This window comes from Phoenix dactylifera, chromosome 3 (genome assembly GCF_009389715.1).
Source record: "Phoenix dactylifera cultivar Barhee BC4 chromosome 3, palm_55x_up_171113_PBpolish2nd_filt_p, whole genome shotgun sequence".
Lineage (NCBI taxonomy): Eukaryota > Viridiplantae > Streptophyta > Magnoliopsida > Arecales > Arecaceae > Phoenix > Phoenix dactylifera.
The window spans coordinates 176,470-199,733 of NC_052394.1; the positions used below are offsets into that span (position 1 = coordinate 176,470).

General features: G+C 39.1%; 2 protein-coding genes and 1 long non-coding RNA gene across 3 annotated transcripts; all 3 read right to left on the minus strand.

Annotated features, from left to right (window-relative positions):
* Positions 1-444: 444 nt before the first annotated feature.
* LOC103715675 (transcription initiation factor IIA subunit 1-like) lies at positions 445-11,687 on the minus strand. The gene is made up of 11 exons (XM_039124089.1): positions 11,258-11,687; positions 10,945-11,115; positions 10,640-10,792; positions 10,355-10,409; positions 10,178-10,236; positions 9,747-9,872; positions 6,252-6,383; positions 6,115-6,169; positions 5,819-5,997; positions 5,647-5,730; positions 445-768 (listed from the first exon to the last, which is right to left on the minus strand). Exons 1-11 carry the CDS (start codon positions 11,372-11,374, stop codon positions 745-747), a joined length of 1,155 nt encoding a protein of 384 aa, XP_038980017.1. The 5' UTR covers positions 11,375-11,687; the 3' UTR covers positions 445-744.
* LOC113463282 lies at positions 1,277-5,640 on the minus strand. Its single transcript, XR_003387269.2, has 2 exons — positions 4,341-5,640; positions 1,277-4,212 (listed from the first exon to the last, which is right to left on the minus strand). It is a non-coding gene; the product is annotated as an uncharacterized LOC113463282 (long non-coding RNA).
* Positions 11,688-14,846: 3,159 nt separating the features above from the next.
* Positions 14,847-16,874, minus strand: LOC103715676. Its single transcript, XM_008803391.4, has one exon. It carries the CDS (start codon positions 16,496-16,498, stop codon positions 15,068-15,070), a length of 1,431 nt encoding a protein of 476 aa, XP_008801613.2. The 5' UTR covers positions 16,499-16,874; the 3' UTR covers positions 14,847-15,067.
* Between the last annotated feature and the right edge of the window lie 6,390 nt (positions 16,875-23,264).

Genomic DNA, 23,264 nt, shown 5'->3' on the forward strand with positions numbered 1-23,264 from the left:
AGCTCCCTTTGATGAAAGATGCAGGATATTCATGAACGCAGTCACACAAGCTGCGGTGTACAAGCCTCCATATTCTCTTTCTTGTAATTTTAGAACCATCTCCCTTGTTTTTACCGCTATAACCTCGCACAATGAATGAAACAACACAAATCAAACACATCATGTACCAACCCTCAGCGACGATGGTTCAAGCCTGTCATTATTCTGATTGATGTCTACCTGGATTACAATCAAAAAGTACAGTTTGATGCCAGACATTGAGACAAATATAAACTACACCTTCAAACCTGTGGCATTTTGAAGGCAACATGAAATAGTCTTCTAGAACTCAAAATCATGATGGACCCCATTGATGCAGCCTCAGGCTGAAATACTTCCACTACTGATAGAGTAACTTACCATCAAATCATCCTTGAGAGACCATATTATACATAACTGGCAAAATAAACTGATCAAAGAGTTGCCTAGCATCAACAATATAAAATGCTCGGAACAAATAACTGATATAGTTGTTCTCATTGTTGCAGGAAAAACAAATTTACAGTGTCCAATTAATTTAGCATCTTTACAAAGAAAAATCAACAACCCTGACAGTCCGTCTGATGAGAAATTTTCTTTTTACATTGTCTCCAAAGTATCAATTCCCATGCTCACCACATAACATAGCGCCAGCAAGGATAATACTCAACACAAGCACCTGTTGATCTGACGTCACTCCAACAAGAAACAGCTTGATAACAAAATTTAGAAGTCAAATTCCCCAGTAGCCTGCAATTAACAAATAAGTTCTCAAATAGTTTCTGGGCTCTCAGATAATCTCAAATATATTGATAATATATCCTGTCAAATGATAGCAACCAAGCTTCATGAAATGTAGGGGGAAAAGGCATGCCGGGAAACCAATTTCTACATGCAGATTTAGAACAGAATGAACATCAGAAAAAGATGTGGAAATGTTCTCATAAAGTACTCAGATGAAAGCCACTCATGAGTAAACTGGGTAATAGAAAAACTATTATAAAAAAGTGACAGAAAAAGGCTATATCAAGCAGCACCCAAAGCCATCAAATGCTTGGTATTGAAGAGTTTGAGTTTGTATGCCATGGATTAGACTGTAAAACTGCAATGTGGGTAGCCCTAAGATTTGTTTGATTGTCAGATGGTGATATTAATAAATTGTTGATTGCAAGTGTTTTAAGTTCCCTAAATTTATCAGAATACTGAAACCAACATCTGGCCTTGGATGTCATTGAATATGAACACGGTAGGCTATTTATTACAAGAGTGCATAATTTTGGAGTTCAGACTTAGCTTTGGAAATCTCCTTTTAAACTTGCAAACAGTTTTGAATTCTGTTTAAATAACAATGCTTTCAACGAACTGAAGACTTCCTGCAACAACCTGGCATTCTCTACACTTCATTTGCCTAACACTACTTTCCTGCATTTGTACATGGCACTTTCTAGCGAAATTTTCATGCCTTACGTGACATGTTTCACAGACAATGTTTCATGGTTTTACTCTCGCTTGATTTAATGCTCATAACCCTGGTTTTTTATCACATCAAAAGGTAAAACCAAAACAAAATCTGTCCTGCCATTTCATAGCTTGTCAAAGAAAAGAAAGCCCAAAAAAACAGACCGTAATTTCCTAGCCTGATGAAAGAACAAGCCAGAAAAAACTGACAAGGAGGGCAACGAAAGAAGGAGAGAGAGCGAGAGAGAGAGAGATCCAAAGAACTCCCTCCCTCCCCCCACACACCAAACTATTTTTTTTTTTAAAAAAAAAAAAGAGTGGGAGGCTAGGACTACGGCATACCAATTCCGAAGCATCGGTCCTCTTCGTCACCTTCTTTGAAGCAGCCACGATCTCCAACTAATCTGATGGATACTGGTTTCCTCTCTCTCTCTCTCTCTCTCTCTCTCTCTCTCTCTCTGTGTGTGTGTGTGTGTGTGTGTGTGTGTGTCTGTTTTGTTCCTTTTCCCACCCATGATTGATTATTTCCAAGTATTTCATTCTTTTTTCTAACAATTCCACATCTTTAAAAATTATTATCCTTGATATCTTGCAGCCTCGTTTCTGCCATTGTTATTAGTATTATCTTTGATAATTTGATTATGAAATACCAAAATGCTAAAAGGATTTTCAATCAAGTGGTTTTCTTATGTTATTCATGAGTGATAGGATCCTGTCATATATGGAGTATACCATGCATGACAAGCCCATCTAGCAATTGATCGTAACTTCTACATATTCAAAACCAAATCTGAACATATTTTTTTATATGTAATAAAGTGTCTTGAATTGTTTGGAGATTGTTCCATTTCCAAAACCTCAATTTTCTAAGTACTTCCCCTTAAGGTGGTGTGTGGACATCCAAAACAACCAACATGCACATACGCAAACAACAAGAATTCCTCATCACCGGTCCAGTGGAAACAATTGGCAACTTGTTTAGTGGTATAGGAGGTTATGATGCCAGTTTGGTTTTACTTGGATGTAAGGACAATTAAGCTCTACATGTTTTTGTTTCCTTGGTGAAAAAGGGATTAGCTGCAAATTCTGAGGAAGTTTGATGGTCACAAACCAGGAGCACAGGTTAGGGATTAGCAAGCCATAATTATTAATGTCACTACCATATGACTGCTAGATGCCATGGCCTGGAGCTCCACATCAGCTAATGCCCAAGAGACGGCAGTTTGCTTTTTGGCTTTCTAAGTAATGGGATTAGGGATAAGCACGGGAAAGTAGTCCATAGAAAGTATCTACTGTCAATGCAACTAGCTTAATTTGAGTCATAACACACACAAAGTTGGAAATATACTATAGGCACACATATATAATTCTTGTTTGGCTGAGTTTAAGAGATAACCTTGCACTCAAAGTGAAGTTTGTTACCAAGGTTTTTAGGCCTAACTCAGCATGACTTGGAATGTGATCAGAGTAAATAATATTGACGTTGAATGACAGTCAAAAATACCAAGCAATACACAAAAATGTCAATATGGAGGAGGATTCTCTGATAAATCTCCATCGGCTGTAATTAGGCGTATGTTTTGCTCCAGATAAAAGTTTGCAGACCTCTACATTTGCATGTTAAGCAAATGCCAAGACATGATTGAGCAACTTAAATGCCCAAAAGTATTCAAATTAAGAAATTATCCATGAAATTCTTTGAGCGCTAGTATCCTACATATTAAACTCATTCACGAAGATACCTTGTGCATAGACAAGGATCAGTGAATGCTGTGCCTTGTCTGCCAAAGTTTGCTTATAGCCAACATCGCAAACAGACCTAAGGAATTTAGCAACCATTAACATAAGGCTTTCTCTAGGTCATCAAGCGATCTGTTTAATTTGCAGGCTCTGATCTCCCCTTGTTTGGCAAGTTCTGTAAGTATCCATATACAATGAAGTCACATGGTTATGGTATGTTGCTCATCCCCAACTTGCACTTCTGCTTGTGGCAATTAAGCTACCTCTACATTTACAGCCAATCTGGCTTTTAACAATCAAAGAGAACACATAGAACTCGATTGTCATTTCATCTGAGAAGAAATTCAAGCATCATAACCTCTTAAGGGCCCTACCTCTCAACAATTATGTTTAGACCAGAAAATGATAAATTACTTTTATCAGTTCATGCACATGTTGGGAGTTCTTTATATTCATAGGCTACCCTAAAGGGTAGTATTGAGAAAGTCGATTTTTTTCAGATTGCAATTATCTTCAAAAAGTTTCAGAACTGCCATTATATGTTCCAGACATTTTGAGATTTGAATTGAAATTTGTATAAGATATGACCAATTTATACATGGGTTGTGCTTATATGTCTTAGACTTCATATATGACAAGATCTCACTGCTCATGATAATCTGAATCTGTCTAACATGGGGACAATTTTGAGATAAAAGCGAACACAAAGTGTATATATGTGCTATCTAATAAACGAAAGAAGTGTAGAAGAAGATCCTTTTCATCACAAGTTTTTCTTCAAAAAATAACTCAGACAATATAAAAAAAACAAACAAAAGTGGGTTGGCCAGAATATTAAAGAAAGGGAAGTTTTACCTACATAGCAGAACTGATGTTGCTATTATGATCGGAACAGCAAGTATGCCATGAACAACCACCATTATAAACTTATTTAAGAAAGGAGGTAAGGAAAGGGGGAACACGAAGTAACCTCAGTCAGCAACTTGGCATCAAAGACTGTGAGAAGGCAAAAAAATATTCAAGGCAAAGAGGAGTTAGGTGTGAGCAGAACTCTTTTTTCTTTTTCTTTTCTTTTTTTTTGGGGGGGGGGAGGGGGGGGTGGGGTGGCGGGCTTGAGTTACTACCAACATTTCCCTCAAGTAAGAGGGGCACCACCAGTCTGAGACATGGAACCAGGTATGTCCAAGGCACGTTCCACCATTCCTCATGTCATGTTCACACGGAGGCATGGTAAAACCCTAAAATGTGATCTCCATGTGACACAACCAACATGCATCAACCAAAATAAGACAACAATAATTATTAAACTTGTGAAACACTTCTTAAAGGTTTTCTAGATGTCGCTGTTAACATTAACCAATATGCCCCCTTGGAACGTTCATCAAATAAAAGAGATCATATAATCTTCCATTTTGGACAGAAGAGTACTATTTGTTATTTAATAACATGATAGTGCTATGCTTAAATCATGATCTATCATAGATCTACATTGATCCAAACTAGCTGGTAAAAAAGTTATTGGTAATTTAAAGCATTGTCTTTTAGACAAGTGATCAGTTTTATATAACATTATCTTCCAGACAAGCGTATGAGTTTCAGATTTTACACATGCTATGTTGGATACCAGATGATAGTATCAATGCTAGATATCCACGTAACAAATTTTCAACCATAGTTCAGTGCAATAAAATTTTTAACAAAGGGCATCCTAAGTTTAGCAAAAAAGATTAGCATGGCGACTGACATATGACACATGAAATTTAATTCAGCTGTAGAAATATGGTCCAACAAACAATTAACTAATAGAATGACCAATCTACAAACATCTGGAGGCTAATAGTTCTCGCTAACCACAATGACATTATTTTTTAGACAAGAGCATGAGTTTTAGACTTTACAAGTACTATGTCAGAACCAGATAATTGCATCAATGCTAGATATCCATGCTAGATATCCAGGTACAAAGTTTTAAACATAGTTCAGTGCACTAAAATGCTAGCACAAAGCAGCTTAAATTTAAGGGGGGAAAGAGAGAGAAGTCAGCTTTGCAATGGCATATGACACATGAAATTTAATTCAGCTGTAGAAAGATAGCCTAGGCAACAATCAACTAATAAAATGACCATCTACAAAACTCTAGAAGTTAATAGTTATTGCTATCGGCAATAATATATCTCAGTAAAAGACATTTAAAATTTAAGGAATGTATCAAAATGAATTTACTGCCTCTCCAAAAGGGACAGGAGAAAACATCTGCAAGCAATCTTGAAAAGTTTACCAACTGAAAATTTAATAAAATGCATGGACAAACTACTATGGATATATGTTACAGGATTATACCCCTAAAAAAGCTAAAACAATCTTCTTGAGAGATTGTAGCTGACGGAAAAAATTATGACTAGTAAACTGTAGTATTTTGAAAGCACATACCTTATTGAAAAGAATATCCCTATTGTTGAGATGCATTATGCCATCCTTGAGTGTGCACTTCCATCTACTTTTTGTCCGCGTCACCTACTCAGAAAAAATTAAAGGGAATCATGAAGACAGCAAATACCTTGTCTCAACATGCCTTTCCTATGAGAAAAGGAATAGAAATTACCTTGTCAAACTGAGCTAAAACTAAATGTTGTGTGCTCGGCTCTTCTTCTCCATGCTCAAGGTCATCTAAATCTTCTTCATCATCATCATCTTCATTAAGAGGTGGCTCATCATCCTCTGCTGCTTCATTTTTAGCTGGTTTTGGTGTGCCAACGGCAGGGGTAGCAGCTCGCAGTTCAACTAAAGAAATCAGATAAAAACATAAAGGTCAGCCTGTAATAGAATTCTCCAAAGCATATTCTTGTCTCAAAATATTTCATGCTTAACATGTAATTCAGCATTTTACTAAAAAGGTACCTTGTTCTGCTGGAGTATTGTAGTCTTCAGTGGCAACTCCTTGGAAATGAAACAACTTCAACAAAAATAACACTAATGTCAATGCCAACACAATAAAAATAGTAAATTTTAGAATTAACCAAATGTTCAGTAAATACATCATCATATTCATCATGGACCCCATCCTGCTGAGGAAGCACTGGAGCTGTTTTTGTTTCTTTCTTAGATAGAATCTTAGTTGCAGTATCTCGAGCACATGCCGTCATTGATTTTCCAACTCCTGCCTGATTCTAAAGAATGAACAATCATGATCATAGGCACACATGATAAGAGCTAAAATATTACATTTAACAATAGAAAAATTTTACTTCCTTTTCCTTTCAACAAAGAAAAGAAAAGAAAAGAAAAGAAAAGAAATATTGTACTCCCAACTGAAACCATGAGAGCATCCAAATTTTAAAACTAGCATTTGTTTTGCTTGTGATAGTGGACAGTGCCCTCCGAGTCTATAAACACAATATTAAATTTATTGGACAAAATCATAAAGGTTTTGCACATATTCATTGGTTCACATTTTCTAGTAGATGGGCATGTTTTGTATCTCAAATATTTTTAATTTAGCATTGGCACAATAATCTTGCTGAAAAATATAAAATAAACCCTCTCAAAACGTTAAACCAAAGTGAAGTCAGCCTAACAGTTTACTAGATGGGTGGACATTAGATGTTGCACCTTTGAAAGTTGGCATTGGCATGATATTCTTGCTTATGGAATAGAATGAACTTCTAACTCATTCACTTCTTTTATCAATAGCCTCTCATATCTAATTGTAATTAGGAGAAGGAAAAAGATCACAAGTAAGAAATTACTATATATCCAACTCAATCTGAAGCATATCTGATTGTAATTAGGAGAGAAAAAAGATCATGAGTCAGAGATTACCATATATACAACTCTGCATGAAGCATATGAGAGGGGATACCAATTAATGACTTCATTATTAGGCCAGGTGCCCAGCAATATCTCTTTTATGGCACTACCAATGTTTTATAAAAATTGATCAAACAGAATGAATAGAAATATAAAAAATGCAGCATACATCCTCCAGTCAGAACCTTGTCTTGAGAACATAATTATGATCCGCACAGTAGAATGTAATTTACTAAAATCTGAATTTTGAAAAATAAAAGTCAAAATTAGAATCCTGTTTTTGTAGACTATTAATCATTCATAACAAGGAAATGAAAACCCAAAAAAAAAAAACTTGTACTCTTAAATCAGTAAGTTTGAAGGCAATGTCAATTAAATAACCTATTACTGTCAACTGAGACTTGGGTGGAGAAGACATGATAGTTTATCTTATAACAAAAAATGCTAAATCCATTATGAAGGAAAAAAAATTAAGCAACAAGAACGAGAAGCTCAAAAGGAGAATTTTGTAAAGCTATGGAAGAGACGAAACTAGATGAAAAGACAATCACATTAAAAAAGAGAACAGCGGCACAAAGTTTGAAAGATCAATGAAGAAATTAGGGTTGGTCATCAATGTCAGATATCTTAAAATAGCATTCAATGAAGGACAAGAGACACCCATGGTTGATCCATCTTATGATGAAGTTGTTCTTAATGGCCTCAAGATATGCATCAAGAACCACGGAAATAAAGTAGTTTATAAGATGTCTTCTCCAATCAAGTCTGCTTTACCTAAGAAGATCCCTGCTTTTGAAGATTACCATATATGCATGTGTCGCAGGCATCACAAAACCTTGCTTGTCTTTTGGTATTAGTAACAAGCGCAGCAAGTCAACTTGAAAACTTTACCATATATTATATGGAGATGCATCACTATGCTTGCCAAACAGAACATGAAAAGACATTGTACAAAAGGAGAGTTTGCAAGGACATTAGATGAAATCCTTTTGTAGGAATAGTTAGCAAGAAGGATTCCAAACCCAACACTGAATACATATCAAAACGCTTGATAGTTACAATGATACTTTATAATGCAATAATTCAAGAATAATATATGCAAGTTAGTGGAAAAAAATTGAGCAGTGCCTCAAAGACAAACATGCAGTGTAGATATGCGAGTTAGCACCATCCATTAAGAATGTCATTGGTCCTTGACACACCAATACAGTTCCAATAAGCACATCCAATGGCAGATAACTTTATAGAAAAACTTTATTATGAAGGGCAAACAACACAGAGCATAAACAATCAGTGCCTTATTCCAACTGAAATAATCTTTATGATGCATTTGGCGCAAGCTTTGGACCTTTTGTTTTTATCATGTGGTCAAGGCAAATTGTGTTTAGGTATGTAGCTTTCTCCAAAGAGAAGAGAGAGAGGCAGGCAAAGATGGAGTGGGTAGGAGAGAAGAAGAAAAATAGTGTGAATTAATATTAAGAAAATTATAAAATGTCAGAAATGAAAGTAGGCATGAGTAGGGATTCAAGTACATGTAGTCATGTACATTTATCTAAAAGGGGGAGTGCATTTGTCAACTTAGACACATCTATGATATAAATTTTTATGAGTGTTCCTATATTTTAGGTTGTTGTGTTTGGATCTTGTGAAACGTGAGACTCAATCTGCTAATTTTTTGCAGTCTTTTTTTTTATGAATTTGAGTCCAACATGATGGCATAACAAATCCAATTTTCTGGTCCAGCCCAAAATATGGTTGTATGTGGATCAGGTTATCAGTCCCCAGTGCCACCAAAATGTTACAGGCATTTAGCAATGATACAACAATGATGAAAACAACAAAGATCAAGCTACAGATTATGGCTATCAAAAAAATGTTTGATCAAAGATGGGGATGAAAAAATTTAGTGCAAGGGCACAAACATGATTGTTGAGCTAAAAAAGAACTGGAATAAAAATATCTAAAAGAAACATTTGTTGCTATGGAGTTGTAGGCCTGACCCCAATGATTATGCAACTACAATGTTCTGGTAGAAAAACATAACTAGGCTAAACATTACTAAAGTTAATAAATTAATGATGAAACTCTAGATAACTCTCAACACATAATGTTGTTGGGTTTCAATATATTCCTTTTTGCATTTAATTTATCATTAGATCATTCTAGTTGGCCCCATAAAGGACATGCTTTAAAGGGGCACTTCATATATTTAGGATGTCTGACATCCACATGGCAATTATGAAGCATCTATACTTACAAATCCAAAATGTATGTAATAGATGTCATAGCTTTTATCAATTATGATATGACGACTGATAACAGTGCTCTCATGAACTTCGATATGCAATATTTTAAAAAAAATCAGTAGAAAAGTCAGTAACGGGACTCAAGGAATTAGTGGGCAAATAATTATAGACCAAATTGGTAAGTCAAAGCATGTTATTTGCTGTTGTGGGTGCAAATGATAATTATCCATATCATGTAGTGTTTACAGCCAACCATCAATACTCAAGTGTTTTGAGACATCATCAAACAACAAGGCACTTTCCAGACTCCTAAACAGTAAACATGATTAATTGACAGATTATGATACCTGAAATAACCTCATCTTAATAAGCCTGGGGGCATCGACAACAAATTAATCTCTAGTGCAATAAAAATGGGAAAAAAACAATCAAGCAGGCAATGATTTTGTTAGTTTGCAATTCAATAAAACAGAGTACCTTAGGAAGGATAAATTCTATCATCGCATCCCCACTTCCATCTTGTTGTGGCATATAACCTCCAGAAGTTAATTGAGAAGAATAATCATCCCTTTTGCGTTTTCCAGAGGACATCATGAAAAAGTCCTGAAAAACCAAATCAAAATTCTTAGTCTAGATTCAACCATTGCATTTGACACCCTTTCTCGGGGGATAATATACTTCAAAAGACAAGTTTGTGTACCAAATTCTCAAAAAGGAAATCATATGGAGTATACTGCAATATATTGAAATGTTTCCTCAAGCAATAAACAACTGTCAAATAGGTATGCAGTAGTCTTTACACATAATTCCCTATGAAGAACAAGCATTTTCGAATATCTACAAATATATGTTTGCATGTGTGAACAATAAATTAACAACCAAAATGTCGGAATCAATAAGCAGTATACCTGGGTCATGGGTTGATTAGGAGCTCCTTTATCCACCTCATCACGCCCTTCCACATAAGCTGCAGGATGCAACACCACATAAACCACAATTCTATCCACTTGAGCATATAATATTACTTGGCTACCAAAATTACCCTCACGCACTCAAACAAATATTATCAAGTTCCCTGCACTTACCCACATTAACATCAACACCCAGAGGTCTTTGACTCATCCAAGGAGAAGGCGGTTGCTGCAAAATTTAGTGTCCAAATATCAGGAAGATCTCATTGCATTAGTACTATTTACCATGCAAACCTTTTGAAATACTCATACAGCAGTCATATATGTTCACGATAGCAAGCATGCCCCCACACTAACTAGATTAAAATAATCATTATGATGATCATGATGTTGATGATGAAGGGGAATCTTGTTGAACAATTTATATAACTTAGATAGCTCATTCATATATTAGCATACCATGTATGGGCTAGGCCTTCCAGCTTTTAAATCAACACCATTTCTGATATCAGTTGTCGGAGATGGAGCATAATCAGAGGGGCCTGTAGGGATGTTGTACATCGACTGATCTGTCCCCGGCAACGGGGTTTGGATGGGAGTTTGCAGGGGAGTCTGCAAGCAAAGCCCAAAGAAAATGGAAAATGAAAAAGAAAAAAAGAAAAAGAAGAATCAAGAAAACAAGCCGAAGGTGATGCTACAAGAAGAGGGTTTCACAGAAATCGTTACTTCGCCGTCAAAATGCACAACGAAAGCAGAGAGCTCACCGGCGGAAAGAGCATCTCAGCCGTCGGGGTCTCGTACTCCTCCGTAGGCCCTTCATATGGTACATTCAGATCATGGACGGGGGTAATGGGTCCGGCAGGTTTCTGGGCAGGCGGCGGCCTCTCTATCGTCCCGCTGATGGCTCCGCACTGCATCATCTTCATCTCCCAGAGCTGGATTTATTTTCCCAAGAATCATTTCGTAAGTCAAAGCATTTAAACCAAATCAAAGAAACAAAATCCAAACACCAAGAAATAGGGCGGATTAGAAAAATATAAATTTTCCCTGCGGAAAAGGGGGAGAAGAAGAAATTACCGCTTGGAGCTCGTTCAAGACGTTCTCTCCGACGCCGAAATTGATAAACTCATCGCGGACCTTGCTGACGACGTCGTCGACCACATGGATGTACACACTGGACACGTTGTTCGCCATCTCCGGCGATTAAGAACGGAACGGACGGGAAGGAGAGGCGGAGGAGAACCCGCCGGAGAGATCGGAGAGCGGAGGGGACGCGATTTGGGGCCGGATCGAGGGCAGGAGCATGGAGGATTGGGCGCTTTGGGGGGGAGTCTAGGGTTTCGAGCTCGGCGATCGCTACGGGGACAGGAGAGAGAAGAGAAGGGGGAGGAGGGGTATCGGACCAGAAAGCTGGGTATTAAGAGAAGAATATAAATAGGTTTGCATCCGTGAGGAGGCGTGGGGCCACGTGTCGAGATCTGCAGACTCCTGTAGGAGGCTCGGGAGTAGGCGGTCGTCCGGGACAAGCGAGCCCACGCCCGCACCATGCACCGCCTTAGCGGATGGAGACCCGAGGGTATATATAGCCGAAGCCTAAAGAAGTCGCGTAGGTGGGGAATCGCGCACCACTGATTGCTGAAAGAACCTGATCCATATGCGTTTCGGACCTGCGGGGGAGGATGGGATGGGCCTGCAACTAGTAGCGCTTTGGTCTGGATAAAATTAGCCCGTTATTCATAGTTGTTGCAAAAAGCCCAAGTCGACATGCCCGTGATAATATATTAGCACGCAAGAACTTGATAGCATATCCTTGACAGTTCATACCTTGCCTCTACATACAATTACCCGCGATTACAATATTTAAAGTACAAGTGGGAGATGGATAGACGTGTGATATTGTTTCGTATTAGTTGTCTTCCTTCTCATTGTACGAATTTGTTTTAATAGCACTAGAACTTTGGCACATGTAAGGCACGTGGCTTAGCTCAATGAATGTTATAATTGGAGTAGAATAAGAAAAATATAATAAAATCAAAATAGATCATTATATCTTTAAAAAAAAGTATTCTTACCTTCTTAAAGGAGAATCCCGGATATTCTTACCTTCTTTAAAAAAGTATTCTTACCGCTTGTTCGGGAAGAAAAAAAAAAAGTAGTGTGTAGCCAAAGTTATGAGATAGTCTAATACTACTCTTACAAATATATTAGCATCCTACAGTGTAAAATTCGAAAGGTAAAAATAATAATAATTTAAAGATACTGAACGACAAGCGATATGGTAACCTCCCTCACATCTAGGTCATCATCTTTTTTGACAATTCCAGCAACTAGTACTCACTAGACCTGCTCAACGGGTAGGCCAAGCTAAGCCTAAGGTACTTCTTAATGTTTTTTAGACTTGGGTTTCATCCGATCCAACATTTGAGCTTATTTTCTAGGCTCACTACGTATCAAACTTTGAGCTTTTAGACCAAGACACAAGCTTTGTTAAAAAAATCTCTCTTAAAAAATAGTGCTCTAGCTTGGGGGGGGGGGGGGGGGTTAGAATGAGGGGCGGCCAGGGCATTGGGAGGAGGAAGAGGAGGCGGGGAGAGGGAAGGTGGGATGGAGGGGTGGTGAGGGCAATGGAAAGTTGGGGGAGAGAGACGAAAGGATGAAATAAGAAAGAAGATAAACTTTTTTATATTATATTATATATATATATATATATATATATATTATATTTAGATAGATATTAGACTGCTAGTCCGGCTCGTTAAATGGGCAGAGTTAAATTTTAGGCCCAGCCCAAACTGTTGCGCTTAAAAATCAAGCCTAGACCCATTTGAAATGGTCTGGGCTCAGATGGGTTGGGTGGGCCACTCGATTTTTTAGCAAGTCTAGCGCTAGCTGTCCTTTACTACTTTCATTATCATAATGGCCATATTCTCTACTATCTATTAGATTGATAGCTATACTCGTTCGATCTTAAAGCTGACACAATCAGTTTTCACTCGGCTTGCTCATAATAGCTCACCTTGGTCATCTCTTTCTTCACTCACCCTATAGTACGATGCTCCATACGAAGGTATATATCTTTGATCCGATTCGACGAATTTCTTTATACGGTGTCTTGCTACTTCAATGTCTGTCATCATCAAAGTATCCACTTGAAGTCCTATCGTATATATATTATGCCCTAACCTCATCATGTAGCTGAATTTGCATATCTCCAAGGTGCTTATCCTTGACGTTGTTATGCTTTTCAAGGAAATATCTTTACTTGTTATATTTTTTTTTAAAAAATAAGAATAAATGAGTACAAGTTAAATATCTACTCCATGGGATACAATATCCATCTAACACGAACCCTTCATGAGCGAACATGCCAGGAAAAAAGATATTTAATAATTTAAAGACAGCAAAATCTCGGATATGAATACACATTTCCACTAACACTATCCTTGGTGCATGGCACCTATAAAAAAGACAAGGAACCTCAGATGGCAACAACTCTACGTTCCATTTGCCATGATTAGGTCATCACTCAAAACAAAAAAGAGCACTGCTTGGATCAAAAATGGCGAATAAGCTGCAATTCGGTCCTGACAGCTTTGATCTTTGAACATGAAAGATTTAATTGATCCTCTTGCTTGGCATTGATATGGATATATGCTTGTGCGACTGCACCAAGAAAGTTATAACACACTATCCATATATATTTTTTAGGTCATCCAGCCTTTTTTTTGTTTTGTTTTTTTTATGGGTTCATCATATAATGCGTGTGCGAATGCATCCAATAAAATAAAAAAACACAAGCTTACGAAACGTCTGTAGCAGCTCCCCTGAGTCGTGATCCGCGTAGGCCGCCACCCAGTCGGCCATCCCGTTGACCTCTCTAAGTTCATACTTGGCCTGAAAGGCCACCTCATTTCTTGTCATCATCTCAATATCTCGAATCAAGAGGTGGTCCATACTCACGCCCCTTGAACCTCCTTGAATCAACATTATCACCGTGGCTGAATCGCCTTTCAAGATAAAATGCATTACATGCATGATCTTAGATAACCCATATTTGTCATTATCTGAGACTTATTGACCCATCGGATTTGCCTAATCAATTTGTCGATCATCCATGTCCTTAACACCATTCTACTTGACTGCAAGTGTTATATTTCACGCATATTTGAATCATTTGGTAGTATGAGGGAATTGGATCTTTTTTTCCTGTACAACCTATCGAATCAGTTAGTCTGGCGACAACGGAGGAACTATTTCCAATCTTACTATTGTTTAGCTGCTTTAATAGTCGCACGTTCATGGTCCTGATCATGTGGAGTCAAGCGGGAATACAGCGGAAGTCGCATCCAAAAGATGAACGACGCAGATACAACGCGCTTGTTTTGGATCGAGACGATCGAATCAGTGCAAGCGCGGAACAATATCATGATAGCTTGTGGTGCTCAAACATGATTAGATGAGTTTGACCGGTCCACTGCTTTGGCGCGTGAGACACACGACTTCCAATCCGGAGTCCAAAGAAGGAACGAGCCGTTGTGATACCGATGATGGTGTAGTTTGACCTGATTGAAAGAAAAAAAAGCTTTTTCACACTCGCCAGTGTGAGCCGCCGATTTACAACAACAAAAAAAAAAAAAAAGCAGCAGCGAGCGGACGCGTGACCAAGTAAGCACCAACGTCCGAATCAAGTATTATTATATTGAATCAATCAATCATCACAAGTTCGCGTTATTTTCCTACTACTTCCGTCTCGGCAATGAAGGGAATGGGTAAACACAGACATGAATCCATGAATGCTTTTACCAATTCCCCGTGCCCTAACAAATTCCTAAGTCCCGCTGTTCATCTGAGCTTCGTCTCCTTCGGAACCTGGTTCTCAAATATAGTTCAACACCTCAATGACTCGAGCCGCCGCTCGTCGTACCAACAAACGCAGCTCAGCCCGACCAGCACATCCACGATCGCCGTTTCCGTCTTCTCCTTGTCGGAGAAATGCAGCGTCTGCAGTAGCAGCGACCTCGGCCTCGTGTCGAACCGCTGCTGCCGGTCCATGCTCCGCTCCTCCTGCCACCACACGGTGTCGTGCGCCACCGGCCCCAGCCACCCGAGAATTCGCCCCACGGCCTCCTTCCACCCCTTCGCCAGCCACTGATCCACCACCCCGCTGTCCTTCCTCCAGCACTCCCTCAGCTTCGCCCTTACCGTCCCCCGCATCCCCGCCGGCAACAGCCCATACAGCTCCTCTCTCACCGCCGCCGCCTCCCTGGCCTCCTCGCTGTCCAACCCATCGCCGCCGGACCTCATCAGATGCAGCCTCTCCGCCAGTACGATCGCATTCGCATAACGACGAGCCAGGCCTGATCCCCCGACCGTGGTCGGAGGCGCCACCAATTGCTTCCTCCAGTCAGCATATGGCTTGGTGATCGCTTCCGCCGTTCTAAATATCGGAGCCGAGTTTCTGACATTTGATTCTCTCGGTATCGGCCTTTCCATCGGACCGGACGAGTGCTTGCTGAAAAATATCGGGTAGGTTCGGGGTCTGAGACTGACCCGGTTATCAGGGAGCCCCGGCACGAACTGGCCGAAGACGGCGCAGATCCTGGCGAAGACAGAGAGGGCGGCTCTAGCCATGCGCTCCACCACCTTGTCCTGACTCTGGCTCCAGAGCGACTCCTCCTTGAGCCGCCGGACTCGCTGGCGCTGCGACTTTATCTCGAGCCGGAGCGGATCGGCGGCGATATGTTTCTGCATCGGTATCGGCCCGCTGTACCGCCTCCACTGCTGCTCCATCTTCCGCTCCGACGCCTCCAGCTCGGACAGCATCTCCATCTCCGCGTATAATCTCGCGGTCATCGCGACGTAGCGCTCCATCTTTCTCACCCGTTTCTCGACCGCCTTCGGCGTGGACCCCATTCCGAGCCGGCGTAGATCGGTACTGATTCCGCCGGCCTTAAAGTCGGCGTAGATGCTGGCGAAGCCTCTCGGGAGGGCTCCGCGGCACCGGACGCCGAGGTGGGAGATGGCGGCGGCGGCGCGGTCGAGGTCATCCATCAATTCGGCGCAGGCGAGGCGGAAGAGAAGGAACTGGTCGGTGGAGTTGAGGTAGGCCACGCCCTGGGACCGCATGATCTCGGACCGGAGGCGGCGGACTTCGTGCTCGGAGAGGGCGCGGTGGAGGGAGACGAGGCGGGCCATGGTTGCCGCAGCCTCGAAGGCGAGGATCCCGACGACGCCCGGAGGGTCGTCGCGGCGGAGGCCGCGGTCACCGGTTCCCACTCGGGCCCGCAGATCGGCGAGCCAGGCCATGACGACGACCATTGGAACAGAGGCAAGACGAGGCGAGACGCGAGTGATGCACGTACGGCTTTCCTTTCTTCCGTCGTTTTTTCCTTCTCTGGCCAGACACGAGATCGATCGACGGGGGGTTCTTTTTTGTTATGGAATTATTGGTGTTGGTTTGGTTGGGACTTGGGAGGTTGGAGGCGGGTTATTATTTGAGGAAGGGGGAGCTGGGGGTCACCATTTCCAAGAGCTTTCTCGGCGACGCGGTTGCGGGAAGTTCATACGGAATGGTCCCGGATTGGAAACCTTTGATGGCAACATCGGCGAACCAGGAACTGGAAGCGAATAGCGGGCGTTTACCGCCAAGCTGGAGGTAGTCGGCACCAGACAAACGCCTTTTTAATGAAACGAAATCGCGGCCTCTAGATAACCGTCACGTAATCCATCTCGGACAGACAATTCTCCTTCGTCATTGCAACGCACCGCATATTGTACTAATGAAATGAATGCAAACAGTGTCTCGAAAATAGGTGACGTGGCAGGTACCATATTCTACGGTACAAAAAATGCACCAAAAAAGGCCCAAACTTTTTTTTTTTTTAATTACATTTAGTTGACGCCTAACTTGAATGGCGGACAATAGCCAGCTAGCTGAGGGTAACCTCCAATCCTATCCATCCATCTCATGAACTCCATTTAGGTAGTATTTCGATTTTTATCGATTTTGTGTGTTGGTGGATCTTGACACGACCTCAATTTATATTGGTGATGCTTTAGACTAAGTGACGAGTTCGTGGCGTAAGCTTGGGTCCGGCTGTTGCGGTATTGTACCAAATTTTATCTATAATTGAAGAAATAAAAATCATATGGAGCGGCCACCAAAATGTCTAGCTTCCTATTTTGTCATATTTATTATAGTGCTCATCTTAAAGAAGAAATTCAGATGTTAGGAATTTTTTTTACTAACGGAATCGTCAATCTCGTAATTAAAAAATAAAAAAAAGAAAAAGAAATTGCACATGCATCCTCTTTCTTTCTCATTAGGCCTCTCCATAGGTCTCCTTCCTTATCTAGCCGTCTTTTCTATCCGTGAGGATTTCTTTTTTTATTTTGAGTCTGTTTCTTCTTCTCTAAATCACTTTTTTTTTAAGTATCTTTTGCACATAAGAGTTGGTTAAATTAAAAAAAATGGTATGTACATAATTTCTTGTTGTATATCAATTTATTTAGAGACATGCATTAGTTTGTTAGATTACTAATTTGTTTGATGTATCATGTGATCATATGGTATGTTCTAAAAATTGTATATCAATTTACATGTATGTGTGTATTAAATTATTGTTGGGCATGTATCAAAAAAACTTGTAGTATGTATCAGAAAGTCGATGGGTATATATGATTTGACCATATAGTATATATTGGTGAATATGATATTCTAAAAATTGTGTATCAATTTTTTTGAAAATGTATATTGAATTGTTAAATGACTAATTTGTTAAGTATGTATCATCTAACCGTACACTGTGTACTGCTGAATACCATATTCTAGAAACTATGTATTGATTTATCTAAAAATATGTATTGACTTGCTAGATTACTAGTTTGCTTGGTGCATATTACCTAACTATGTATCTCTAGATGCGTATTGATTTGGTAGACGACTAATTTGTTTGGTACGTATCGCTTAATCATGCAGTGTATATCGATAAAAAGTATATTCTAGAAATGAAGAAGAAAGAGGACGCCATGTACGATTTTTTTTTTGATTTTTTTTAATCATGGGTTTGATGACTTTCTTAGTTGGACGAGTTTCTAACTTTTAGGGTTGATGGATACTAGCAAACATATGACAAAATAGGAAGCTCGCTTGATATTTCTTTCTCTAGTGTCCGTCCAACATGATTTTTGTTCTAATTGAAATATGGGGTGGCACACAGAGGTCGTGAGGTCGCTCCTTCTAAGTTCAACACTAGAAAACAAAAAAAATAGCAATTACTAATTAAGTTTATCAGCTGGTCAGAGATGTGAGCTTTGTAATATCTTGATATCCGGTTTTCCAGAGGTTGGATTCCCCTTTCTGTTTGTTTCTTCACTGCATCCACACCTTCTGGTCAACCTACCTGAATAATAAATTCCGAGGGTTGTAGAAAGCAAGTGGTATGACTGAGGCTTTCTGGCGTTAGAACTTTGAAGGTCATTTGGCCTACGATTAATCAGCTATCTCCCAGCGTTTCCGCCCCGCCGTGGTCTAAACGCGTTGTTATCTCTGTAACTTAAAATAGCTTCGCAGTCGACATTGTGTGATCTCGTGATGACGTGATTGTAGGGAGCACCCAATTCCGTTTGTCTTCAAGTTTATCACTTTTTTTATCAGATGTGACCATGCATGGCATCGATTTGTGGACATTATCACCGAAGTTAGTCCTCAGGTCATCACTACGACTGCCTTGCCATTGGTTTTAGAATTGCAAATACGTAAGCCATCGAAGACGTTGTGAGCATTCTGGCTTTGTCTCGTTAATTTCTTAATCCATACACGGCATGACTATTGCTGACACGGGTTTAATACCGATCCTACGTTCAAAGATGCCTTTCAGATGGGATCTTCCATCAAAGCAACCCATATATACGGAGAGGGCAGCCAGGCCACGGGCTGCCTGGTTGCTAACTCATACAAAAGGGACTTCTCTAGTGACACGGTTGATCTGTTTTTTTTTTTTTTTTTTTTGTATATCCAACGGCGGCTCACATTCGACGGACGTAAATATGGCCAACAAGATCAAAAAATAAAAAACTATATAAAGGCACATGCACTGCCCCGTGGTTCGCCTAGATAAAATTTCTAGAGTGGTGGGCTGCATAAGAGGCAACGTAGTCTGCAGCACCATTTACCTCTCTGTATACACGCGTGGCCTGATAGAAGACACATTCTCCCAATAATCTCCAGACGTCATGGAACAGCGACCTCATCTCCGCACCACATCTCCGACTCCGAACCCATTCAATCACCATGGCTAAGTCTTCCTCAAAGAAGATACAATATGCGCCCAACATCAGCCCCGCATAGGAAATATTTTTGATAGCCATTGGAAGGCTAGTAAGAGGCATATTTTGAAAGCCAAGGATCTTTAGAAAGGTCAATCTCCAATTCTCCATTCTAGAAGCAATCGCCCAAGTAAAACCATCCTTGTTATAGGAGGCTGCTTGACAAATGGATTTCCATATGTAAGAACACTTCTTAGCAGGTTTGTACTCCTCCCAAGATCCATTGAAATTGTTCTTCTGCCTTGATGAGTTTACTCCCCAAGCTCTAGGATTGAAGTATAATTTGATCAGCAACTATTTCAAGCATGCAATTCGTCTTCTAGAGATTAGGAACCAAGACCACCATATTTTCTAGGCTCGCGCGGATTGACCCATCCAATTAAAAGTGGATTTTTCCTCTTCTCTGCACTATGTCCCCACAAGAATAATATATATTCCATTCCCAATTTATCATTAACTTTCAAAGGAACCGGACAGTTGGCTATGACATATAAAGGAGTACATGCGAGATTTCTCCAAATTTGCAAGTTGATCAGAGGTGTAATAATATCTTCTATTGGTTGCTTGAGCCTAATTGCATCCTGGGTGGTGGCTTTGGTCATCAAGAAGCAGTCATTTGCAAAAAGTACATAAAAAAAATATTCTATTAGTGATAGGTTGATATATCATAATTGTGAGAATTCGCGTGGGCATGTATTTAGTCCTACATCGACTATGCACAGGTAAACTTTGGGTACTTATACAAGACTAAGGACCGAAATAATATCTTCTGGTTAGCCTTTTTGGATGGGATCCTGGATCGTAAGAAATAATATCAGAGTAGACTCGGGCCATCGCCTATATGGACTAGAGGATACTGCAACATGAGCCAATCATGGTACTTGTGATTAGATTTGAATAGATTTGGACTCTTAGCTTGGTGAGGATGTCGAAACAGAAAGAGTATGTGAGGATCCATGCATAAGTATATTTAGTCCTACATCGGCTATATATTGGCCACATATTAGATACTTATACAGAACCAAGGGACCCAAATAATACATTAGACTAGCTAGCATTTTTATGTGAGGTCCTGGGCCGTTATAGTAATCCTTTCATTAAATATGTTTCCTAAAGAGATAAAGAAAGCATCTCAAAGCACATGATGAATGGGAAAGAGGCCAAATATTGGTAGCCTTGTCATACCCTCGTGAAAGAGCCAAACCATCTGCTTGGAGAATCATTCACTAAAATCACTACACACCCTTGAATCTATGGTATATATATTCTTTGAAAATCAGAATGCATTAAGACATGCCATAGAAAATTTTAATTAATTCCCACGTAGGCTTTTTCCATATCAACTTTAATTGCAACTAGAGCTTTTGTTTTTGGAGCCTTTTCCAGTGAATGAAAGATTTCTTGGGTTAACAATATATTATCAGATATATTTCTACCATCAACAAAAATGCCCTAACAATCAGATGAAGGATGTGTTTAAGCAAAAGCATTCACTGAGACTTCAGCAGCAACATTTATAAGGTCAAGAAAACTTATAGGCTTGTAAATTTACTTTCATAAGTATCAAAGTGATGAATGTAGCTTTCCAATCCATTCGTATCTTGCGATCTTAAAATACTCTTTAACCATTGCAATAACATCCTTTTTGGTGACATGCAAAAAAAGATTTAACAAAAAATGGTTGAAATCCATCCGGACTATGTAACTTTTCAGAGGACATACCTTTCATAGCATTTTCAATTTCATTTTTTATTATATTATTTTTAAATATGTATGTATGTATGTACGTATGTACATATGTATGTATGTATATATGTATATAGAGAGAGAGCGCTTGACTTAGTTACACTCGAGTGAATCTCCATTCAGATCAGGTCAAATCTAGATTGGATGGTGCACATCTCACATTGATTATTCGAGCCATTGGATGTGACCTACTAATTTTAAATTGCTTATATACCAAAAATATATGATTTGGAGACTTGTAGCCTATGTATGAAGTAGACAAAAAATTGGATAGTCTAAATAATATTTTATATATTACTATTTGATGCATAAGTTAAAGGTCTCCAAATTATATTATTTTTGATATGTAAGCAGTTTAAAGATATTAGATCACATATATAGAACTCTCATTGTTCAATGTAGATATGATTGAAAATTAACTAGAGTATAACCAAGTCCAACTCTTTTTACATTTACTTACATATATATATATATATATATATATATATATATATATATATATATATATATATATACTGAGAGGAGAGGGAGTCCAACCTCAAGCATTTATTACCAAGAATAAAGATGTACGTTGCCAATCATAGTTTTGGTTGCTACCATGCAAATCTTCTCAGTACATTTTTTCCTAAGAAAAAGGGTATATATGGATCATTTTAATTGCACATAGACAAATTATATCAGATTGTTCAGAAAAAACATAGCCCATGTATATAATATGAAAGGCTTGGGGCTAGCTTCTTACGATTGGCCTCTCGATCTAAGGCTCCTCCGGTAAAGCATATATCACGTAGCTCGATACACAACTTTTATTATTCATATATATATATATATATATATATATATATATATATATATATATATATATATATATATATTCATCCGCTGGATTCATGCCTACAGGACCAGTGAATTCCAGATGAGTCATAGGAATCTTAAACAAAACAGTAGAATTTACTATCTAAATATAAGAGTTCTTATTTTTTTAAGACAAGCCTCCACTATCTGGCCCTGATGCCATAAGATTATGGTGACAACTTACTGATGAGGTTACGTTTGGTATGTCTCTCTCTCTCTCTCTCTCTCTTTCCGTCCCTTCCCATCTCTTCACCTTCTTCTCCTCTTTTGACAACCTCTAAAGCACTGGCATGTGATGTAGACATATATTTCTTTGGGCTAAATGCAAGAGAACAAATGGGTTCTTAATAGGATCAACAAGTATCTTGATTATAATACATTGTAGGAAATAGATAACGAATCCTCTCGACCTAGTTCCTTCATTGTGTGATGTTATTTGACTTATGGAATGCTGCTCATGACAAATTTTCAAATCATGCATCGACACTCGTAACTATCACATCTAAATCTAAAGCAATGAGTTATATCAACTGTATCAGGCAAAACCTTGCAATTGCGTCTATTGCAATAGATAGAAGTTACATTGGATTATTCGAAAAATAACATAGTCCACATATATAATAGGAAAGCCTCTGGGCCTAGCTTTACAACTAACATCTAACTCTAGAGCCGCCTCTGCGATCACAAATCATGCAAAACTCGAGACACCACCTTATTTATTTTTCTTTCATTCATGCAGTAGATTCAAGTTTCCAAGCTAACACACTCTTACACATATTGCACATATCAGATTTCAGTAAATCTATAATGAATAATTGCAAAACTAAGTATCCTTCATCTTTAACGAAAAATTTAGTACAGAAATGTTGATCAAACATAACAGTGTTAAGCACTCTAGAAAGGAAATATCTACCTTGGTAAATATCATACCTACTTTACTAATCCATAAATATAAATCTACAACTTAGCCTTTTTTTTTCCCTTACAATCATAATTACATAAGTATTATAATTTCTTGATTTCTGGGTAGTGAGAACTTTAATTGTATTGCCCCCTGGCATCAACATATGGACATATCAGCCTTTGCAGCATCCAGTAGATTGCTAATTACAAACAAGACATGCAAGTCCAATTTGCTACTATGCTGCCTTCCACT